The 19,190-nt window shown below is 36.5% G+C and overlaps 1 protein-coding gene across 3 annotated transcripts in view; it reads left to right on the top strand.

Moving 5' to 3' along the window:
* PPP4R4 (protein phosphatase 4 regulatory subunit 4) overlaps positions 1-19,190 on the top strand; it is a 114,889-nt gene that overhangs the window by 73,050 nt on the left and 22,649 nt on the right. For 2 of the 3 annotated variants that reach the window (XM_068552804.1, XM_068552645.1), the window contains 8 exons: positions 1,838-1,960; positions 3,529-3,698; positions 4,021-4,140; positions 6,777-6,854; positions 7,699-7,782; positions 8,680-8,862; positions 13,384-13,489; positions 15,273-15,420. In XM_068552804.1, the coding sequence (XP_068408905.1) occupies positions 1,838-1,960; positions 3,529-3,698; positions 4,021-4,140; positions 6,777-6,854; positions 7,699-7,782; positions 8,680-8,862; positions 13,384-13,489; positions 15,273-15,420 (1,012 nt within the window). The remainder of the gene's footprint in view (positions 1-1,837; positions 1,961-3,528; positions 3,699-4,020; positions 4,141-6,776; positions 6,855-7,698; positions 7,783-8,679; positions 8,863-13,383; positions 13,490-15,272; positions 15,421-19,190) is intronic. The other variant, XM_068552736.1, reaches the window with a different exon arrangement.

The raw sequence follows: 19,190 nt of genomic DNA, 5'->3' as shown, positions 1-19,190 counted from the left end.
TGCCCATTTTTGGATTGGGGTGTTTGTTTCTTTAATATTGAGCTGAATGAGCTGTTTATATATTTTGGAGATTAATCCTTTGTCCATTGATTCGTTTGCAAATATTTTCTCCCATTCTGAGGGTTGTCTTTTCGTCTTGTTTATGGTTTCCTTTGCTGTGCAAAAGCTTTGAAGTTTCATTAGGTCCCACTTGTTTATTAGCAGGCGGATTCTTAACCACTGCGCCACCAGGGAAGCCCCTGTAAGATTACTTTGGATTAACAATATTTTAACTGAACTAGGAGACCCTCTTAAAGATTATTGCAGTGTGGACAATTATGATGTGTGGATGTTACAGAATAATAATTTAGGCCATTGGATGAACCAGAGGAGTAGAAACAGCAGTATCTGATAAGTGAACAAATGAATCTCTTTGTCCTAATAATGGGGCACCCTTAGGCATCCAAACTAGAAACCTGGGCATCATCTCTGATATGGGGCTTTTCCTGCCCCACACTCAGTTATCACAGATCTGTCCTAACCTGTGTTCATGGCTTTATTTCCTCCCGTTCTTTCCCACTCCTCTGGGATCTGGTGCTCCAGCCCCATTTGCCGTTATCTTGGCATACCAAATTCTTTCAACCTCTAGCCTTTTCATGTTCACTTTTTTCACCCTTCCCTCTATTTTTCTCCTAGCCAGCTGCTTCTTTTCAGTGCCCAGTTCAAAACAGTGTCTTCTCTGACATCTTCTAAATCCCTTTATACCAGGGGTTGGCAAACTATGGCCTACAGGCCAAATCCTGCTGCCACCAGTTTTTGTAAATAGAGCTTATTGGAACACAGCCACTCCCATTTGTTTATGTATTGTCTGTAGCTGTTTTGTGCCAAAGTGACAGAGTTGAATACTTGGGACAGATAAACTACAAAGCCTAGGATATTTGCAAAAATAGTTTGCAGACTCTTGCCTTATACTAACTATTAAAATAGTGATCACATTGTCTTATGATACTTTTTGAGGTTGACTTCTTTGCTGGTCTGAGTTTCTCAAGTTCAGAGAACTTTTTATTCATCTTTCTACTTCTGTTAATGCTTGTTGTCTGAGAAATTCAATAAATGTCGAATGAATGTTATTTAGTAAAAACAGTAGTTATGGTACTGAAATGTGATGATAATAATAACAGTGATAATAATAATACCAATAAACCTGTTACAGGATTTTACTTAATATTGTCAGACCCTTAATAAAGTAGTGATTTATTTCTGAAAGTTTAAGAGAACTGTGGGAAATTCAGGGAGCATTTGGAATCAAAACTTAAATATTGTTAACATCAGAAACTTATGACCTAAGCTGGCATACTCAAAGAATGAATTCACTTTTTAAAAAAGAGTTGTATAGGAAGTAAAAGCGAAGAAATTCATTATACAGAATGTAATATAAGCTAACTTAATTTCAATCAAAACTGGAATGACAAAATGCAGCATGGTGTGAGATGTATGCAGAAGAGAGTTCCTGCTGCTCATCTATTTATACTAGTAGTATTAGCATTCTTGTAGTTATTCAGACTCAAAGCCTCAATCATCTTAGCTTTTTAATTTGTAGTCACTCTATAGTTTATTCCCTATGGCCTGCAGTGTCAAGTCCAAACCCCTTAGCCTGGCATAAAAGTTTTTGATGTTTCCCACTTATCTCTCACCTATTCTTTATGTCATCCCTCCATCGTCATTGTTTTCAGATATTTTCTGTTACTCTGAGACTAACATAGTAATTTTTCTTTCTGGAATTTGTGTATATGCATTAATTTCCACGTGTGCAGTGTGGGCAACTGGATCTAAACTATGTTTTATTCTTGTTTTTCAGATGACAGAAGTCAAACTATACTTCCCTTAGTGAAATCATTTTGTGAAAAATCTTTCAAAGCAGATGAATCAATTCTTATTTCCTTATCTTTCCATTTAGGAAAACTATGCCATGGACTATATGGTATGATATGTCCTAAGAATGTCAAGATTATAGATAATTTTTCCTTTTTCTTTTACCTTAGCCACTAAACTTTAGCTCTTCAGTTGTAAAGCCTACCCTTTAAATGTGTAAAATCTTAAGAGATCTTAGAATTTTGATAGCATAATTTAGAACACAGTTAGAAATGACCTTTTCACTAGTAGAACCTATATGAAAGAACAATGGCAGGGGCTTCCCTGGTGGCGTAGTGGTTAAGAATCTGCCTACTAATGCAGGGGACACGGGTTCGAGCCCTGGTCCGGGAAGATCCCACATGCCACGGAGCAACTAAGCCCATGCGCCACAACTACTGAATCTGTGCTCTAGAGCCCGTGAGCCACAACTACTGAGCCCGTGTGCCACAACTACTGAAGCCCGCACACCTAGAGTCCCTGCTCCACAACAAGAGAAGACATTGCAATGAGAAGCCTGTGCACCATAGTGAAGAGTAGCCCCTGCTCACCGCAGCTAGAGAAAGCCCGCGCACAGCAATGAAGACCCAGTGCAGCCAAAAATAAATAAGTAAAATAAATAAACTTATTAAAAAAAAAAAAAAAACAATGGCAGAGTGAAGTAGGCATAGCCTTTTGAATTTCTGAATATTTTATCTTTATGTATTAGTTGGTATATGATAATAGAAGCTCAGGTATATTAACTATTGGGCATAGTAAGTATACTCTTATTAACTTTTTGTGGAATAATTAATATATCACATGAGCAGTTCAGCTTAGAATGCAGAATAATACCTGTAACTCTTGGCATGCTGAACATATTACTCAGTTCTTAGCTTACTAAAATAATGTAAGCATTAATTAAATTATAACAATCTAGCATAGAAAAACATATTTTTGTGCAGATTGTGGACTTTTAATAGACTGTTGAAAAAAAGTATTGCAATATATGTTGAGTTACTAGCTTCCTAAGACGGTATACGAATGTGGAATCAGTCCATTCCATTGATCAAAATTATTTTGAGTTTACTTCGCCGTCTTTCAGATTCCTTTGTTTTTTTTTTTTTTTTGGCTGTGCCTTACCGCTTCTGGGATCTTAGTTTCCCGACCAGGGATTGAACCTGGGTCCACGGCAGTGAAAGTGCCAAGTCTTAACCACTGGACCGCCAGGGAATTCTCTCAGATTCCATTTTTAAGCTCCTTCTCTGCAGACATATGTGCATGTCTTTTATGTAGGCAACTTTAGAATATTTACCATAAGTAAATAGCAATAATGGCTGCCATATTATTATTGTAGTGACTCACTAGTGGTATATACAATGGTACATGCTGCAGAAATTAATGCAGGTATAATTCCTGCATTGCATAGTTTTATACTATCGAAATTAAAATGAAAATATTGTTAAAATTAACATAAGGTGAAGAACCATTAGATTTCTTCACAATAGTTATTCTTTTCTCATTGTTGCTTTTATTTATGATTTCCAACCATTTATTTAAATATTTGGTTCCAATTATGTTTTTATTGCACTTTGCTTTTCCCTTTTTAATTATTGTTTTCAGTTAAAATGTTGAGCAAAGGTTTTGCATTTGTTTTAGGAATATTTACTCCAGATCAACACTTGAGATTTTTGGAGTTTTATAAGAAACTTTGTACATTGGGTTTGCAACAGGAAAATGGACACAATGAAAACCAGATTCCACCCCAAATCTTAGAGCAGGAGAAGAAATATATTTCAGTACGGAAGAACTGTGCTTATAACTTTCCGGTAATAAATTATACGTTTGTATTGGCTAAACGTTTTAATTTTAACTTAAAAACATGTGAATAGATTGCATTGAAAAATATTGCCATATTTGACACTTGCTACTTAGCATTATGACTGGTGTATATTGGTTAATTTATATTTATCTCTGTGTAAGTATATATATTAGAATTATATGCATACATTTGGATCTTCCAAATATGGTTTCTAACTAAATTATGATTCAGAGGACATGATTCAGTTTAAGTGACATGATTATAATAAGAGGTGTTGATTCATGTTTTTCTCTCCTTCCCACTCATCTTCTCCCTCCCACCTCCACCAGGCCATGATTGTTTTTGTTGATCCTAAAAATTTCCACATGGATCTCTATTCTACATTCTTCTGCCTTTGTCATGACCCTGAAGTACCAGTCAGATACACTATTGCTATTTGCTTTTATGAAGTAAGTCTGAAAAAGTGATACCACTTTACACTTTACATTTGTTGTTAATTCTACCTACATGTACTAGATGATTTTTTGATATTTTGTACACATCTGTTTACAGATTTATTAAAAGATACAGGCTCCATATTGCTCTCATATTCTAGTCCTAAATATTGAAAAATTCCCGTAATTCTGTTTAGAATGTTACACAGAATTCATTTACATAAATACATTATATTCGTTTAGCAGGTATTAATCCATTCGTTCAGTATATCTCTAGTAAATCCTTACTTTAAGCCAGACATTGTGGTATGGATGTGGCTGTTACAGATCTGGAAGTAAAATCAGTTTTTATATGCTTTATAATGTTTTTGTTTTGTTTTTTTAATTAATTAATTTATTGGCTGAGTTGGGTCTTTGCTGCTGCGCGCGGGCTTTCTCTAGTTGCAGCGAGGGGGGCTACTCTTCGTTGGGGTGCGTGGGCTTCTCATTGCAGTGGCTTCTCTTGTTGTAGAGCACGGGCTCAGTAGTTGTGGTGCACGGGCTTAGTCGCTCCGTGGCGTGTGGGATCTTCCCGGACCAGGGCTCGAACCCGTGTCCCCTGCATTGGCAGGCGGATTCTTAACCACTGTGCCACCAGGGAAGCCCTATAATGTTTATATTTAGCTTTACACCTAAACTTAAGAACTTAAGTACAAATGGAAAATTGAGAGATAGATTATTTAAATATATGGTTTTTACTGCAAATGGATCATGTTTCGTGAGCACAGCTTTTAGATTCAGCTGTTACAACAACTCTCCATAGTGTAAGAGCAAAAGTGAATTTAAACTTTATGATTATGAATTTAAACTTTATAATTAACTTCTTAACCCTTGAGGTTGAAATTTAGGGCATGTTTCTTGAGTGATTGCAGTAAGTACATGTTGCTATAATTGCAGTTTACATGTATAACCTATAACTTGCCAACTTTAGGACTGTCACATAAAAATATCTGTGTGGGTTAATAAAATATTTCCTTCCTTTATGAGAGGTATAATAAATATTCTTATTCTCAGTGAGGATAGTTCACCTCCTTCCTTGCACTGTGTTCAGAGCATTGTCAGATTAGCTGAAAGTGTGCAGGATATCCATAGCAGCATTAGAAATGTTACTTAAGGCTCTTGACTATTGAATGATAGTCTTTGCTTCTTTTGAATAACATTTTTTTTCTAGTGTGAATGAAATAAATGTTCATTGTGCAAAGTCCAGAAAATATTCCCTTTAAATGGTATAATTAATTAAAATAATTCAGTGTTGAACAATTAAGTCATCTTTGTAATATGCATATAGGAATATGCTTTTGGAGGAGGAGAGAGGGCAGAGGGCACTGGCTGGCTGAGTGAACTACTTGTCTCTAATATGTATTAAGTGGGCATTTAGGCATAGTTACCATGCACGCTTGTATTTGTCTAGATTGGTGGTCTCCAGAGATGGTTGCATGAGATTAGAGTCTGAGAAAGCAATATTTATGCAATACGAGAGTTTCTATTTATGTTTATTTTTATCTCATACCTTTAATATTTCATTGTATTTATGTCCACTATAAGTGGACATAATGTGTTAGCACCATAGAAATAAACATATTGAAATATGTACACAAAAATATTTCACCAGTAGAAGTAAGTTTGGAAATCATTGATTTAACTATTTGCTGGGTGGCTAATTTCTGTATTCTTACAATCATACCATGTAGGTAGGTTAAGATGATACTTGACTCCATAAATGAATGGTTAGTCTAGGTTTGTCCTTTTAAATAACGAAAATCCACTGGTGGATTTAAATTTCCTTAACAGTGTTATTGTTGGATTCTGATCATTACTTTAGTATGTTCTGAGTTCATTCTTGTTTTTCAGAAAAATAGTATTTTGAAAATACTTTCAAAAAGTCAAAAACAACCCTGTAGAGCAAAGACTTTTAAAACACCTTATTTGTCTAGGAGCCCCTTTTTCAAGTAAAACCTTACTCAGAAACCCAGTATGTGGAAAAAAACCCCAAAACCTTAAAGTTGAAGTAGAAACTGGTGAATCTACCATTGCAGATTTTTACTGTTGCTTGTCTGGAGGGAAAAAAAAAAAAATGGTTCACAAAGGAGTTGGTTTAGTCTAGATTCTCCCAACTCCCAACTCCTCTCTTGCTGACTGAAGTCTTTGATGGGAAAAGTCTTCGAAGTTTTGCTTGCTTAGGAGTTTTCTCTATCCCTATGTGGCTACTGGCCTTCAGTAGAATTTGCCCTCTCTGGGAGCTCTGAACCGAGATGAATGCTCCCGTGGCTGGGCTCCCTTGAAAGAACCTGTTGGCTGCTCTAAGACTTTAAAATATGAACTACAGGCATCCATGAGCTTATTAGTGCCTGTGAGAGGGAAGTTATGACTGATAAATCCATTCTTCTACACTCCCGACCCTCAATATGTTCACACACTCCAGCGTGTTAGGAAGCAGACTGAAAAGCTTACGTATGCAAGTAATTTTTCTAGAAATCTAATTTTATAGTTGTGTTGTAAACAAGTCTCATTTTAGAAGAAAATCTAACAGGGATTATTTTTTTAAAATTGTTTTTATAACCTTTATATATCTAGTAGTCTCAAATCTGAGAGACTTTATTGCTCCATTCTAGGTGTCTAAACTTCTGAATTCTGGAGTGTATTTAATACATAAAGAACTAATAACATTATTACAAGATGAATCATTGGAGGTAATATCTTCTTACTCTTGGCTTTTTACTTCTGTTATATTAAGTTTGAATATATCAATGCCTTTTTTCATTTTCCTGCTTCTTGGGAATTGCGTGAATTCTAATAGCTGACTAGCCCTAGAAGCTTCAAGTCGATATGCCACTGTATTATAGACTAGAAATTGGGAATATCTTTTAAAAATAGTAGGTTTTAAAATATATATGTATATTTGTTTGTTACGGAAAATTTTGGAAAGGCCAAAAAGTAGACAGACAAAAGAATAGTTTTAGTTCTGATCACTGTTTCTATTGTCTTATATTTTTTCATTTTCTATTTTTCCTATATAAAGTTTTTAAAACTTTACACAATTGTGATCATATGTTATATCACATTTTATATCTTTTTATTTCTCTTAGCATTGTTTGGGGAGTATACTTGTGGAGGCTTTGGAATACTTTATTTTGATGCTTTATCTACTATATCCTATTCGCCCAAATGACTGCTAGCTTACCAAAGCTCAACTCCTCAACATTAGACATCACTGACGGTGTCATCTGACTTAAACTGCTTTTTAGAAGTTGGGAGGCAGCTTTGAGTATGTTGTCAGGCTGTCTCAGATCTAGACGATTTGAATATTATCAAGAGGTAGACATACTAATCTCTTTTCAAAGGTAGTTTGATCAAGGTAGCTGATTTTGTTTCTAAGACTTTGCAGCAAGAAGATGACAGAGCAAGAAAATAGAAACCCCCAAAATGCTGTTTGGTAACTCATACTACTTCTGTGTAGAAATTGGCATGTTAGCTAATCTAAGATTAGAAAAACATGGCCATCACAAGAAGAGTAATCAATATCTCTGTTGAAAGGTACTAGATGCTCTCATAGATCATCTTCCAGAAATCCTGGAACTTATGTCTACTGGTGGAGAAAGCAGTGTTCAAGAAAATAAGGTAAATCCCATGTATCAAAAAAGTTTCTGGACATTATATGGCCTACCTTACTCTGCAGAGTTGTTGTGAGGAATCAACAGAAGAATGTATGAAAAACATTTAAAATAGTGCTTGCCACATAGTAGGTGCTCAGTAAATGTCTGCTAGAGTTTGAACAGCTTGAATTTCCTCTACCATTCCCTTCTTTTTTTTTTTTAAACATCTCTATTGGAGTATAATTGCTTTACAATGGTGTGTTAGTTTCTGCTATTTAACGAAGTGAATCAGCTATACATATACATATATCCGCATATCCCCTCCCTCTTGCGTCTCCCTCCCACCCTCCCTATCCCACCCCTCTAGGTGGTCACAAAGCACGGAGCTGATCTCCCCGTGAGATGCAGCTGCTTCCCACTAGCTATCTATTTTACATTTGGCCTCTACCATTCTTACATTGCCACACAATCCTTATTTATTGTCCTTGGAGTTTGCGTTCATATTCTCAGTTCTCATTAGCATTAATTATTACTGCAAAGCATAGCAACTGTTGAGGACAGAAGGGTAGGAGTTTAGAGGGTCAAAGTTTGCTGACAGTGAAAGAGAATACATTTCACCTTAGAAGGGTTGTGAATCCCAGTCTCTTTCAAAATTTTGTTTCCAGTAATCATAAATTTTGTTCATCGATTTTTTCTAAAAAGTATTTGATTTTACTAAACATTTACCTCCCTGTGACAACTGAGGTGCCTCCTGATTTTACTAAACATTTACCTCCCTGTGACAACTGAGGTGCCTCCTAATTTCAGAGAAGATTAAAGAGTTGCCCCTCCCCAGTGTACTGTAAGACTGAATAATTTGGCTGAGTGCTGAAGCTGATTTCTTTACTTATCTTTGATTCTCTTGCTGTGTTTTCTTCTTTAGTTATCATCTCTCCCTGACTTGATTCCAGCTCTCACAGCTGCTGAGCAGCGAGCTGCAGCCTCTTTAAAGTGGAGAACTCACGAGAAACTGCTCCAGAAATACGCCTGTCTGCCACACGTCATATCAAGTGATCAGATTTATTATCGTTTCTTGCAAAGAATGTTCACAATCATGATGACAAATGTGAGCCCAGTACCTGTTATCTGATTTTCTCTTGAACTTGCTCCCGTGTTGGAACGAACCAAATTCTCCACATGCTTGAAACAGAACGACAAACTCAGTTCATGCCCTTCTGCCTGGAGGGGTGTTACCTTTGCTTCCCCACCGGTTCTCCTTTTCATCAGCTTCTGCCTAGCTGGAGAGAGGGATGCGGGATGCGCAGGGAGAGTGTAAACACATGCACTGCCAGCTTGATACTGTTCTTCCCAAGGGAGAGGTTGGCAGGAGTCAGTGATCTCAACTGCAAAGTGCCTTTTGCTCTCATGTACACCTTTCATGTCTCACGGCCTCAGCTGTGCCCTGTTGCCTTAAGGGTGTCCCTTAAGGTCCTTAATGCTAGTTTGGTTTCTTTTTCTTGTATAGTACCCGAGCAGTGACTTGTTACAAATAAAATGTATACGAAAAACACGGATGCCCTACTACGGATAACCTCAAAATTAGAGTCAAAGTAGGGGGGGAAAAAAAAAGACTTGTACTCAAATTTCCCCAGAGAGTAAGTTGTCTACCTTTTTCCTTAAAATTTCCAGAGAGGATTGTTTAACCCTCAGTTCACTGTACATTGAATATGACATCATACTACCATTTTTTGAAGTATAAAAAAGTTCTACATAATGTATGTTTTAGAAACCATTTAAAAAGTACTTTGAATTCTTATTGTTCCCCAAAAAAGTGAGATAATGAAATCTAGTAGCCATCTCAAAAACCCAAAATCAGGTTTAGCTTCAAAGAGGAAAAAAATGACATTATTGGTGTCATTTACAACTTAACTAAAAAAAAAAAGAAAAAAGGCATATATCTTATGACCTAACATCTCTACGTGAAGTTTGTTTCACGTGTCAAAGCAAAGTGTAGGGGTTGAAGGTTATTTTATAGATGTGATAATCTTAAAAAAGTGATATTGACAAAAATAACTTCCTTCTCAGAGGATAATACATGAATGCACCACATAGAAAATTTCACATGAAATCAAGCAGAATTTATTAATTACTGTATTCAGCAGTTAGTTATTTGAGTCTCTGCTGTGTGTCAGGCACTGTTCTAAGAGCTGGGGATATAGGAGTGAATAAGACAGACAGAATCCTGCTCTAAAGGGCCTTGCATTCTTACATGGTGGTCATGTGGGAAGTGATAAATAGTAAAATAAAATAAATATATTAACAGGTGGTCTTGATCTTAATTGTCTCAACCTGATTACTTAGTAAGTGTCTTTGTGTTTAGAAAGCTAAGAATACGTAATTATTCCATATTTGTACTTATCAGGAAAGAGAAATTATTTACAACATAGTGTGAACAAAATACTTTCAAGCCTAAGGGATCTGCTTTATGTTTTCTTTCACAAGGAGGTAATTCCACACTTAAAAGGAAATACGTGATTCACTATAGCACATTTTCCATGATCTAAAAAGACACTTATATTCTGTTTCAATATTCTCTGGAGAAAAGATTGTATTTTTAGTTCCGTATCTAATGGTTGTAATATTCATTCATTTAACAAAATTTATTGAGCACTTACTATGTGCTGAGTACTATTCTGGATGCTAGGAACACAGGAGTGAATGAAAAGACAAAGGACCTGTTCTCATAGAACTTTAAATTCTATTAGAGACAGAAAACAAACACATATAATACATACATCGTACACCAGGGATGAAAAGTACAAGGAGGAACTAAAAACCAGGGTAGAGGGGAAGAAAGTGATGGAGGGTCGTAGGATGGTATTGTGCATATAGTGGTCAGGAAAAAGCCCTCTCTGATCAAATATGCTTTGTGCAGAGACTTGGACCAAGTAAGGGAGTGACCATGTGGAGGTCTGAAGGACAGGTGGTCCCCGCAAAGGGAAGAGTGGATGCAAAGGTGTGATACGGGGTGTGCTTGGTTGTGTGAGGAGCAGCAAGGAAGCCCGTGTGGCGGTCGTTAGCGAGAGATGAGGCTGGAGAGGTCGCTGGGCCCACAACACGCAGGTGCTTGAAGGCCATGATGTAGAGCGTAGATTGTATTCTGTGATACAGGGGAAGGCTTTGGAAGGTTTTGAGTAGAGGAATGACAGAAACTAACTTTTTTTCCTGCTTTTGTTATGAAAAAAATTTTAAACGCAGAAAGGCAGAGAAAATACTATAATGAACCCTCACACACCCATCACCTAGATTTAACAGTTGTTAACATTCTGACATATTGGCCTTTTCTATTTCATTGTGCTGAAAAATTTAAATTATAGACATCATTATATTTTTATCTCTAAACATTTCAGTATTCATCTCTGAAAAAGGACATTGCCCTATATAATCATGATACAATTATTACATTTGACAAAATGAACAATTATCTTTAATATCATTTAAAGTTCATATTAAAATTTACCAATTATGCCCCAAATATGTGTGACAGTTGTTTTATTCCATGTAGGATCCAACTAAGACCTATACATTGCCTTAGGTGGTTACATCTCTTAGTTCCCTTTTTTTTTTTTTTTTTTTCTTAGTTCCCTTTTAATCCAGAACAGATTCCCTCTTCGCCCTTCCCCACTTTTTCATGACATTGAATTGAGGAAGAGACTTAGTCAGCTGTTCTGTAGAATGTCTTCATGGATTGACTTGTTTATATCTTCTCCATATTTCTTCTAAACTGGAGGTTTGATAAGGGCTTGCCAAGTCTTAGGTTAAACGTTTTTGGCAAGAATACTTCATAAATGCTGCTGTGTATTTTATGTTGCATTGTGTCTGGACGGCTGTCCCTCCGTAAGTGAGCTAGGAGTGGTTGTGCAGATGGGGACGGCTCTGTTAGTCTACTGCAAAATTGTGTTTTCTCCCTTGTGATCTGCGTCACAATCTGAAGCTGACACTTCAACACTCGCAATACCCAGTTTCACACCAAGCTTTTACCCATTAGTTTTAGCATCCATTGATGATCCTTGCCTGATCAGTTATTTCATTAGAACTTGCAGAAAAATGATTTTTTAAATTCTGTCTTTTCTTCTACATTGTTGATGGCATTCTTCTCAGGAGAAATGCCTTTTTTTTTTTTTACATCTACTTGGGTAATTTATTTACCCTAAAATATATTTCCTAATGTAAAGAGAGGGTGAATTCTTATTTCTTTCCCTCTAATTATCAATTTTCAGAGTTAGGAAAACTCTGAAGTGGTGCAGTAGCCACTTCCAATGATGATGAATGAATTTTGTTTTTGGTTTTGTCTCTTTCTTTTACACTCATCATTTTATATTAAATAATGTTTTAATCAATTGCAGTCATTATTCGCATGCTTAAGTGGTCACAACTTCTTTAAACCGGCTTTTACCTGTTTTGATATAATTACCTTTATCTTTGATTTCTGGCCCAAGAGGCATTACCTTATACTGTGAGGTATAAAATATACGTATTTTAAACTATTTTTATTTCAAATGACTAGTGTTTATGCATTTGAAATTCTATTAGTATACACAAAATGAAAGAAAAGAGTAACATCCTTTTATTTAGTTCCTTTATCTAAAATTCATTTTCCGTAATTCCACTGATATTTCTGTTTATGTGCATTTCTTAAATTTTCTGTTCTAACTCATAGTGAATATTCTCCTTTTATATTTGATTAAAAGCACCACATGAAATGGTACTCAATAGAATGGAAATAACTTGTATAAAATATGAGAGGAGGTAGCAGGCAGTACTCTCTGAGCAATGTATAGTTTTTCCTACTTGAATTTCAAGGATCCTAGTATAATAGTCTGAATCGTCAAGAATTGAATGTTATAATATTTATATGTAAGTCAAGATGGTGAACATGAATTTATACTGGATACAGTATATCTGGTTGAGAGATTTTTCTCTAATACATCGTTTGAACCCAAATCCAGTAAAGATGAATGGTTGAATTCATTTAGAATTAAGGTTCTGCCCAGTGGTGTGACAGAAATTCAAAGGACAAAGGAGTTTAAAACACTGGTAAGAGTAATTGGTATGGTGTCCCTTGGATTCTCAGCTTTATCTGTGTCATGGACCGGGGACCTCAAAGAATGGCAGTGAGGTGAAAGAGGCAGAACTAAGCCAGAGGGATATGACATATACCTGGTCATGGGATCTCTGAGTTTATATTTTAGAAGTTACACATCTTTGGTGAGATACCTGACACAGGGTATGTTCTAACAAATGTTTGTTGAATAAATGAGTGACAAGGTCCAGAGGTGGTTGAGATATAATTTGGGGAGAATATCACTTAAGGTGAAGTGGCAAGGAAATGAGAGTCAAATATAAATCAAATCTGGATGATTTGGAAATGACTGCCAAATTGCGCTAACTTTGTAGTGTGATAGTAGATTAGTTGATTTGCCTGAGTGATGGTAATGTTAAATTATGAAGACACTTCCACAGTGATTTGAGAGGTAGGCAGTACTGCTTTTACTTTTAGTCAATAACTTAAAATAGATTTGTGGGGCCAAATTATTCAGAGTATATACAATTAGACTGGTTTAATTGTCTTCCTTATTTCTTTAAGAATGTCTTACCTGTCCAAAAGGCCGCTTCACGAACTCTATGCATTTTTCTACGTTATAATCGTAAACAAGAACAGAGACACGAGGTCATTCAAAAATTAATTGAACGTAAGTAATCATTGTCTCTCATTTTGAAAAATAGAGAGTAAACAAACTGGTTGGCCTTAGTGAGATCTGACTTATGTATCATTTTGCCATGAATAATTAGACCAATGTTGGTATATATTTGCATTTGAGTTTTGTAGGCTAATGTTTTTGGCTTGTTTTAGAAATCTTTGACAGGATCAGATTTGTGATGAATGAAAGTAATGACTACTCTAGGCTGCCTTTTGTGAATTTCTACACTTGAGATATTAAAATATGTATACTTATTGTTGAAAGCCCAGTTTCTATCCTGATTAATACAATTTGGAACTAAGATATAAGTAGGCTATCCTTGAATCTAATAATTTGTTTTATGTTCCTATTTTAAATATTACAGAATGTGAGTTTTGTTCCCTTGGATAGACTTGATAGTACACATGAATGTGAATCTGGGAAGCCGAGGTGGTTTATAATGTCTTAAAAAATTGTCAATTAACAAATGCAAATTTAATTTGCTGTGGGCTAAAATCAAGACAAAAACCTTTTGTTAAAGTGTTAATTCTAGAAGTAGTGGTGCACACCTATATATACTTAGTGAATTTGTTAATTATTGTGTACTTGCTTTGACTGTAGTGTCTTAATGCTTTAATTAAACTCTGTTATCCAGCATAGGCAGGTAATGGAATTTTTCTGGTTATTGGAGTTTACCATTTTAAGAGTGGATCACCACTTTTCAAAAAATGAGAGTACATAAAATTCCATTTAAGAAAAAATAATGCTCAATATACTTTAATCTTCCTTTTTTACTGTATTTTAATTCAGCTTTCATTTTTTTAGTGGTAGGACCTGACCTTTAGAATGTTTTATTTTGAATGGAGATTCTATTTGGGTTTTTTTAAAATTAATTAATTAATTAATTAATTTATGGCTGTGTTGGGTCTTCGTTTCTGTGCGAGGGCTTCCTCTAGTTGCGGCAAGCGGGGGCCACTCTTCATCGCGGTGCGCGGGCCTCTCACTATCGTGGCCTCTCGTTGCGGAGCACAGGCTCCAGACGCGCAGGCTCAGTAATTGTGGCTCACGGGCCTAGTTGCTCCGCGGCATGTGGGATCTTCCCAGACCAGGGCTCAAACCCGTGTGCCCTGCATTGGCAGGCAGATTCTCAACCACTGCGCCATCAGGGAAGCCCTCTATTTGGTTTTAAATATTAAGAATTTTGCTTTTGAACATTTCTGTAAGAAGGGAGAGAAAATTATCCTTTCAACATTGACCTGAATTATTTTCAGTGATACCGTGTTTACATATGATTTTACTTCAAAGCATTTTTAAGGAAACGAGAAGAAGAAAACAGTTAATTTCATTGGTCAAAGATTTTGAAGTTATACAGACCTGCATTTGAATTCTAGCTCTGTACTTTCCAGCTCTGTGGCTTTAACCTCTGAATCTCAGTATCCTTACCTTTTAGGAGGAATAAATTTATTCTCATCCCATTGGATTGACTTTCAGGATTTAATGAGATAATATGTATAAAGTACTTATAGCACATGGTGGGTAATCAAAAAATAGTAGATATGTTCATTCAATATTTAATAAATGCTCATGGAACTGAATGCAATGTTTAATACATTTTTTCTGTTTTTTCAGGTGCTATTAATTTGGGGGTATATAATATGGTTTTTTTCCCCCTTATCTCTTGTTTTTGCTAAACAAATTGTGGATATAAAAAAGATTGTCATGGACTTAGTGATTTTTTCACATGAAGTTTTATGTAGGAAAAATTAAACTTATAATTTTTTGTTGTTGTTTCTAGAACTGGGCCAAGGAAAAAGTTATTGGAATAGACTCCGATTTTTGGATACCTGTGAATTTATTATAGAGATCTTTTCCAAATCATTTTTCTGTAAATATTTCTTTCTACCTGCTATTGAACTGACGCATGATCCAGTAGCAAACGTGAGGTATGGTACCAATCCAAGAAAATATTTGAAAAAATTGTATTTTTTATGTACCTACTGTAATGAATATATGCAAAAGCATTTTCTTAGTCAATTAAAAATAATCAAGTGAAGAATTTATACTTGTTTTGAAATTCTTGGTAGACTTAATTGAGCCTCAGTAGGACCTGGAAGCGTGATCTTTTAACACTGTCTCAGGTCTTTAGTTTATTGGGTTGACAGCAGTAGTCACAGCCAGATTGGCAGGCTTCTCCAGCCACTTGGATACACACACTGGCATCAAGAGGAGATTGAGTAGATGTGATTAATTTATCTATATCTTCTAAGACTAAAGGAAAAAATAGTTGAAAGTTGGCTTGGAGAAGATCTGTCCATTTTTACAGGCCCATTTATTCAGAGAAGTAAGGCTGTTTCCAAGTCTTTTAGCTGTCTCACATTTTCAAAATCCAGTAAATGGTAATTGGAGTTGATTAAATAACTGTGAAGTTAAATGAAACAGGCCTGAAAATGGCTTGCTTGGAAACTGAAAAAAAGAATAAATGTATTTTGCCTTTTTTTCCTCCCCAAATAAGCCTATTAATTTGTTTTAAAAATTGTGGTAAAACATACATAACATAAAATTTACCATTTTAACTATTTTGTACAATTCAGTGGCATTAAGCACACATGCATACTGTTTGAGTTATTTGTGTATTGCATAATGAGTTGAAGAGAATTTTAAACCCTCAGCCATTAGATTTCGTATTTGTGCTCTATGCCTCTGTTCTGAATTTGAGGAACTCACATCTGTAGGAGACACAGAGTCAGTTGGCCGAGACTTCCTGAACAGAACTCCAGAGCTCCCTGCTGAGCTTTCACATGCCAGCCATGCTTCATGCTAGTTTCATGCTGTGTGACATATTTGTATCTTTTATAAATAACTGATGTGCATTGTAGACAACATGCAAACATTTAATACTTTTTAACAGGAAGACTCGGCCAGGCAATAAGCATAGACTGATAGCATGGCTGTTGAGAGAAAATATACCAAGAAAAATTGTCAAAAGATGTTGAAAAGTTCAGCCTAAGAATGTTGTGAGCGTTATTTAAGGGGAACACATCTAGACATTGGTTTTGTTTTGTACTTTTAGGGTGAGAAAATACAGAAAGTACCACTGCATTGGCTTTAGTATTTTGTGCATCTTACCTGTGCTGTATAAACTAGAGCTGAGGTTTCCTTGACTTGAGATTTAAAGCAAATTTAAAGTGATTTTAAGTAAATTGAAAGATCCCGTTGATAATTCTTTAGAATTTACCTCTTGGTAAATAACTAAGGGATCCAACCACACTGTTAACATTTTGCAAATTGAAGTTGTGATTCTAGAAAAATAGCTTCCAATGTGTTGAATTGTCACTTATCAAGCAGTTCCCAAAAATTATTTGAAAGGAAGTGAAATCATCTCTACTCGAGTCAGTGTGACTAATAGCATAGCATTGACTCTAAGGGAAAGCAACCTGTTAATTCAAAAACCAGATGAAGATGAATATTGCTCTATGAATTTTGGTGGTTTTTCTGAGTAAGAGATGATCGTATAGCAGTTTGTCTTGGTTCTCACTCTCCTGCTTGGGCAGCTGCCAGCCTAACAAATGGGTCCAGCAACACCATATACTAACTGGCTTTTGGATACGAAAGCCTTTGCTCAACACTTTTAGAAATGTGCAGGTAGAATGAAAGCCATTACAGGCGAGAGTGGCAGGATCATGCAGGGGAGGAGGAGAGTTTCTGGAGCCATACTCCCTGAGCTGATTTCCAGCTCTACACCAGCTATGTGTCTGGGCAACTTACAAAACCTCTCTGTGCATCAATTTCCTTGGTACCTAATTCATGGGGTGTTCTGAGGAATAAATACCTGAGGTAGTGTACATAAAGAATTTCGTTTACCTGAAAAGTATGATCCCTAATCTCTAAATCTTTATAATCTCCTGGGCCCAGGATTCTCACAGAGATAAATCACTGCTAAGGCTTCTGTAGCTTCTGTTGAATGTATGTTTTCTAGATCTGCCTTGGGTTATAAAGAATGAAGTGTGCGTGGACTGTTGATTGTTTTTCCTTAAGTGAATGTTTAAAATTTAAATTCACTGAGTCTAGACAATACCAAGGCTAGAAAAAGACTATTGGTATTCAAAGGAGCCTTCTCTTCAGCTGCCAGAAATGAAAACAATTCTCTTTGGGGTAATTGGGACCCCTTAATTAGAGAAAGCACTACCGTGCTTAGCAGTATCCGTGGTGAGTGCTGAATAAGTTTGGGACTATTATTGCTATGTACAGAGATGAAAATTCTAGAGGAGGAGCTTCTTTTGCCTTTTTGGTTGAATAAAAAGCAGATTTTGTTGTATAAGAATCCTCAACTGAAGGCTCAGCTGAGAAGGTATCCTGGGAACTCCAGGAATGGGACTTAGTTGTCTCAAGGTTTGGCACAGAAATAAACAAATAGTATCTGGAGAGCTCTTAGATGAATGAATGAATGAATGAATGAATGAAGACGGCAGCCCCAAGTTAGACAACCAGCCCTGGCAAAGCGGTAGAATTTTAGCTTAGCAAAGCAGAACATTTCCTGCACCATCTTTTCCTAGGAAGTTTTTTTGTTTGTTTGTTTGGTTGGTTGGTTGGTTTTTTTTTAATACTCTCCTGGATTTCCTTTCACCTCTCTGGAATTCTTCCGTTTGCTTGTTGCTTCTTTATCAGCCCCATTTAGACTGTGGTGGTGCTGTAGATGCTCTCCTTTTATCTCTTCTTCTCAAACTGCACTTGCCTGGGTGATTCTCCAGTCTCATGGCTTATGTATCATCTGTGTGCTGAAGATTCCTGACTGCAAATCTCCAGCATGGACATTCACCCTGGACAGAAGACTCATTGAGCCAACTGCCCACTAGGATTTCCATCGACTACCTAACAGGCTCGTCAGACTTCATCTGTCCAGTTAATCCCCATCTTCCTCGTCTGCACTTGCTCCTTCTGCAGTCTTCTCCGTCTCAGTAAATAACCATTTCGTCTTGCCAGTTGCTCAGGTCAAAGCCGTGACTTCCTTTGTGTCACTCCGCTTCCAAGCCCTCCGCACATCCTGCTGCTTGTAAAATATATTCAGAATCAAACCACTTCCCACCACCTCACTGCTGCCACTCTGGTTCAAGCCACCCCATCATCTCTTGCCTGAATTACTGAAAGAGCCCCCTGCCACCCCGTGTCCCTTTTGTCCTTGACCACCTACAGTCTAATCTCAATACAGTAGCCAGATGATACTTTCCAAACGTCAAGTCACATCATTTCACTCTGCTGTGCAAAACCCTCCATGGCCTCTCATTGCTCTCAAAATAAAAACCAGTCTCCAAACCGTGACCTGCAAGGCCCTGGATGAACTGGCCTCCTATTTCCACTCTGAGGCCTCCAGCTAATTTCGTTTTTGCTCTGTTCTAGCCATACTATAGCCAGTTTGCCATTTTTGGCCAATTTGTTAGTTTGGGGCAACTTCTAAGGCAAGCTCCCCTGACGGGGCACTTGCTCTTACTGTAATGGTTTTCTCTAGATAGTCACAAGGCTTAGTCCCTAATTTACTTTAAGTCTTTGCTTAAATGTCATCTTTTCAGTGAAATCTTGACTAAAAGCCTCTCTGACCACCTGTTTTGAACTTGTAATCCCCCTCCTTGTACTCCTTCGTCGTCTTTCCCTGCTTTATTTTTCTCTGCAGCATTTACCACTATTTGACAGACATTTTACATATTTGTTTATCCTCTCT

This window comes from Eschrichtius robustus, chromosome 1 (assembly GCF_028021215.1).
Source record: "Eschrichtius robustus isolate mEscRob2 chromosome 1, mEscRob2.pri, whole genome shotgun sequence".
Lineage (NCBI taxonomy): Eukaryota > Metazoa > Chordata > Mammalia > Artiodactyla > Eschrichtiidae > Eschrichtius > Eschrichtius robustus.
Note: the sequence above shows the minus strand (reverse complement) of the source record. Positions and strands in the feature narration are given on the sequence as shown.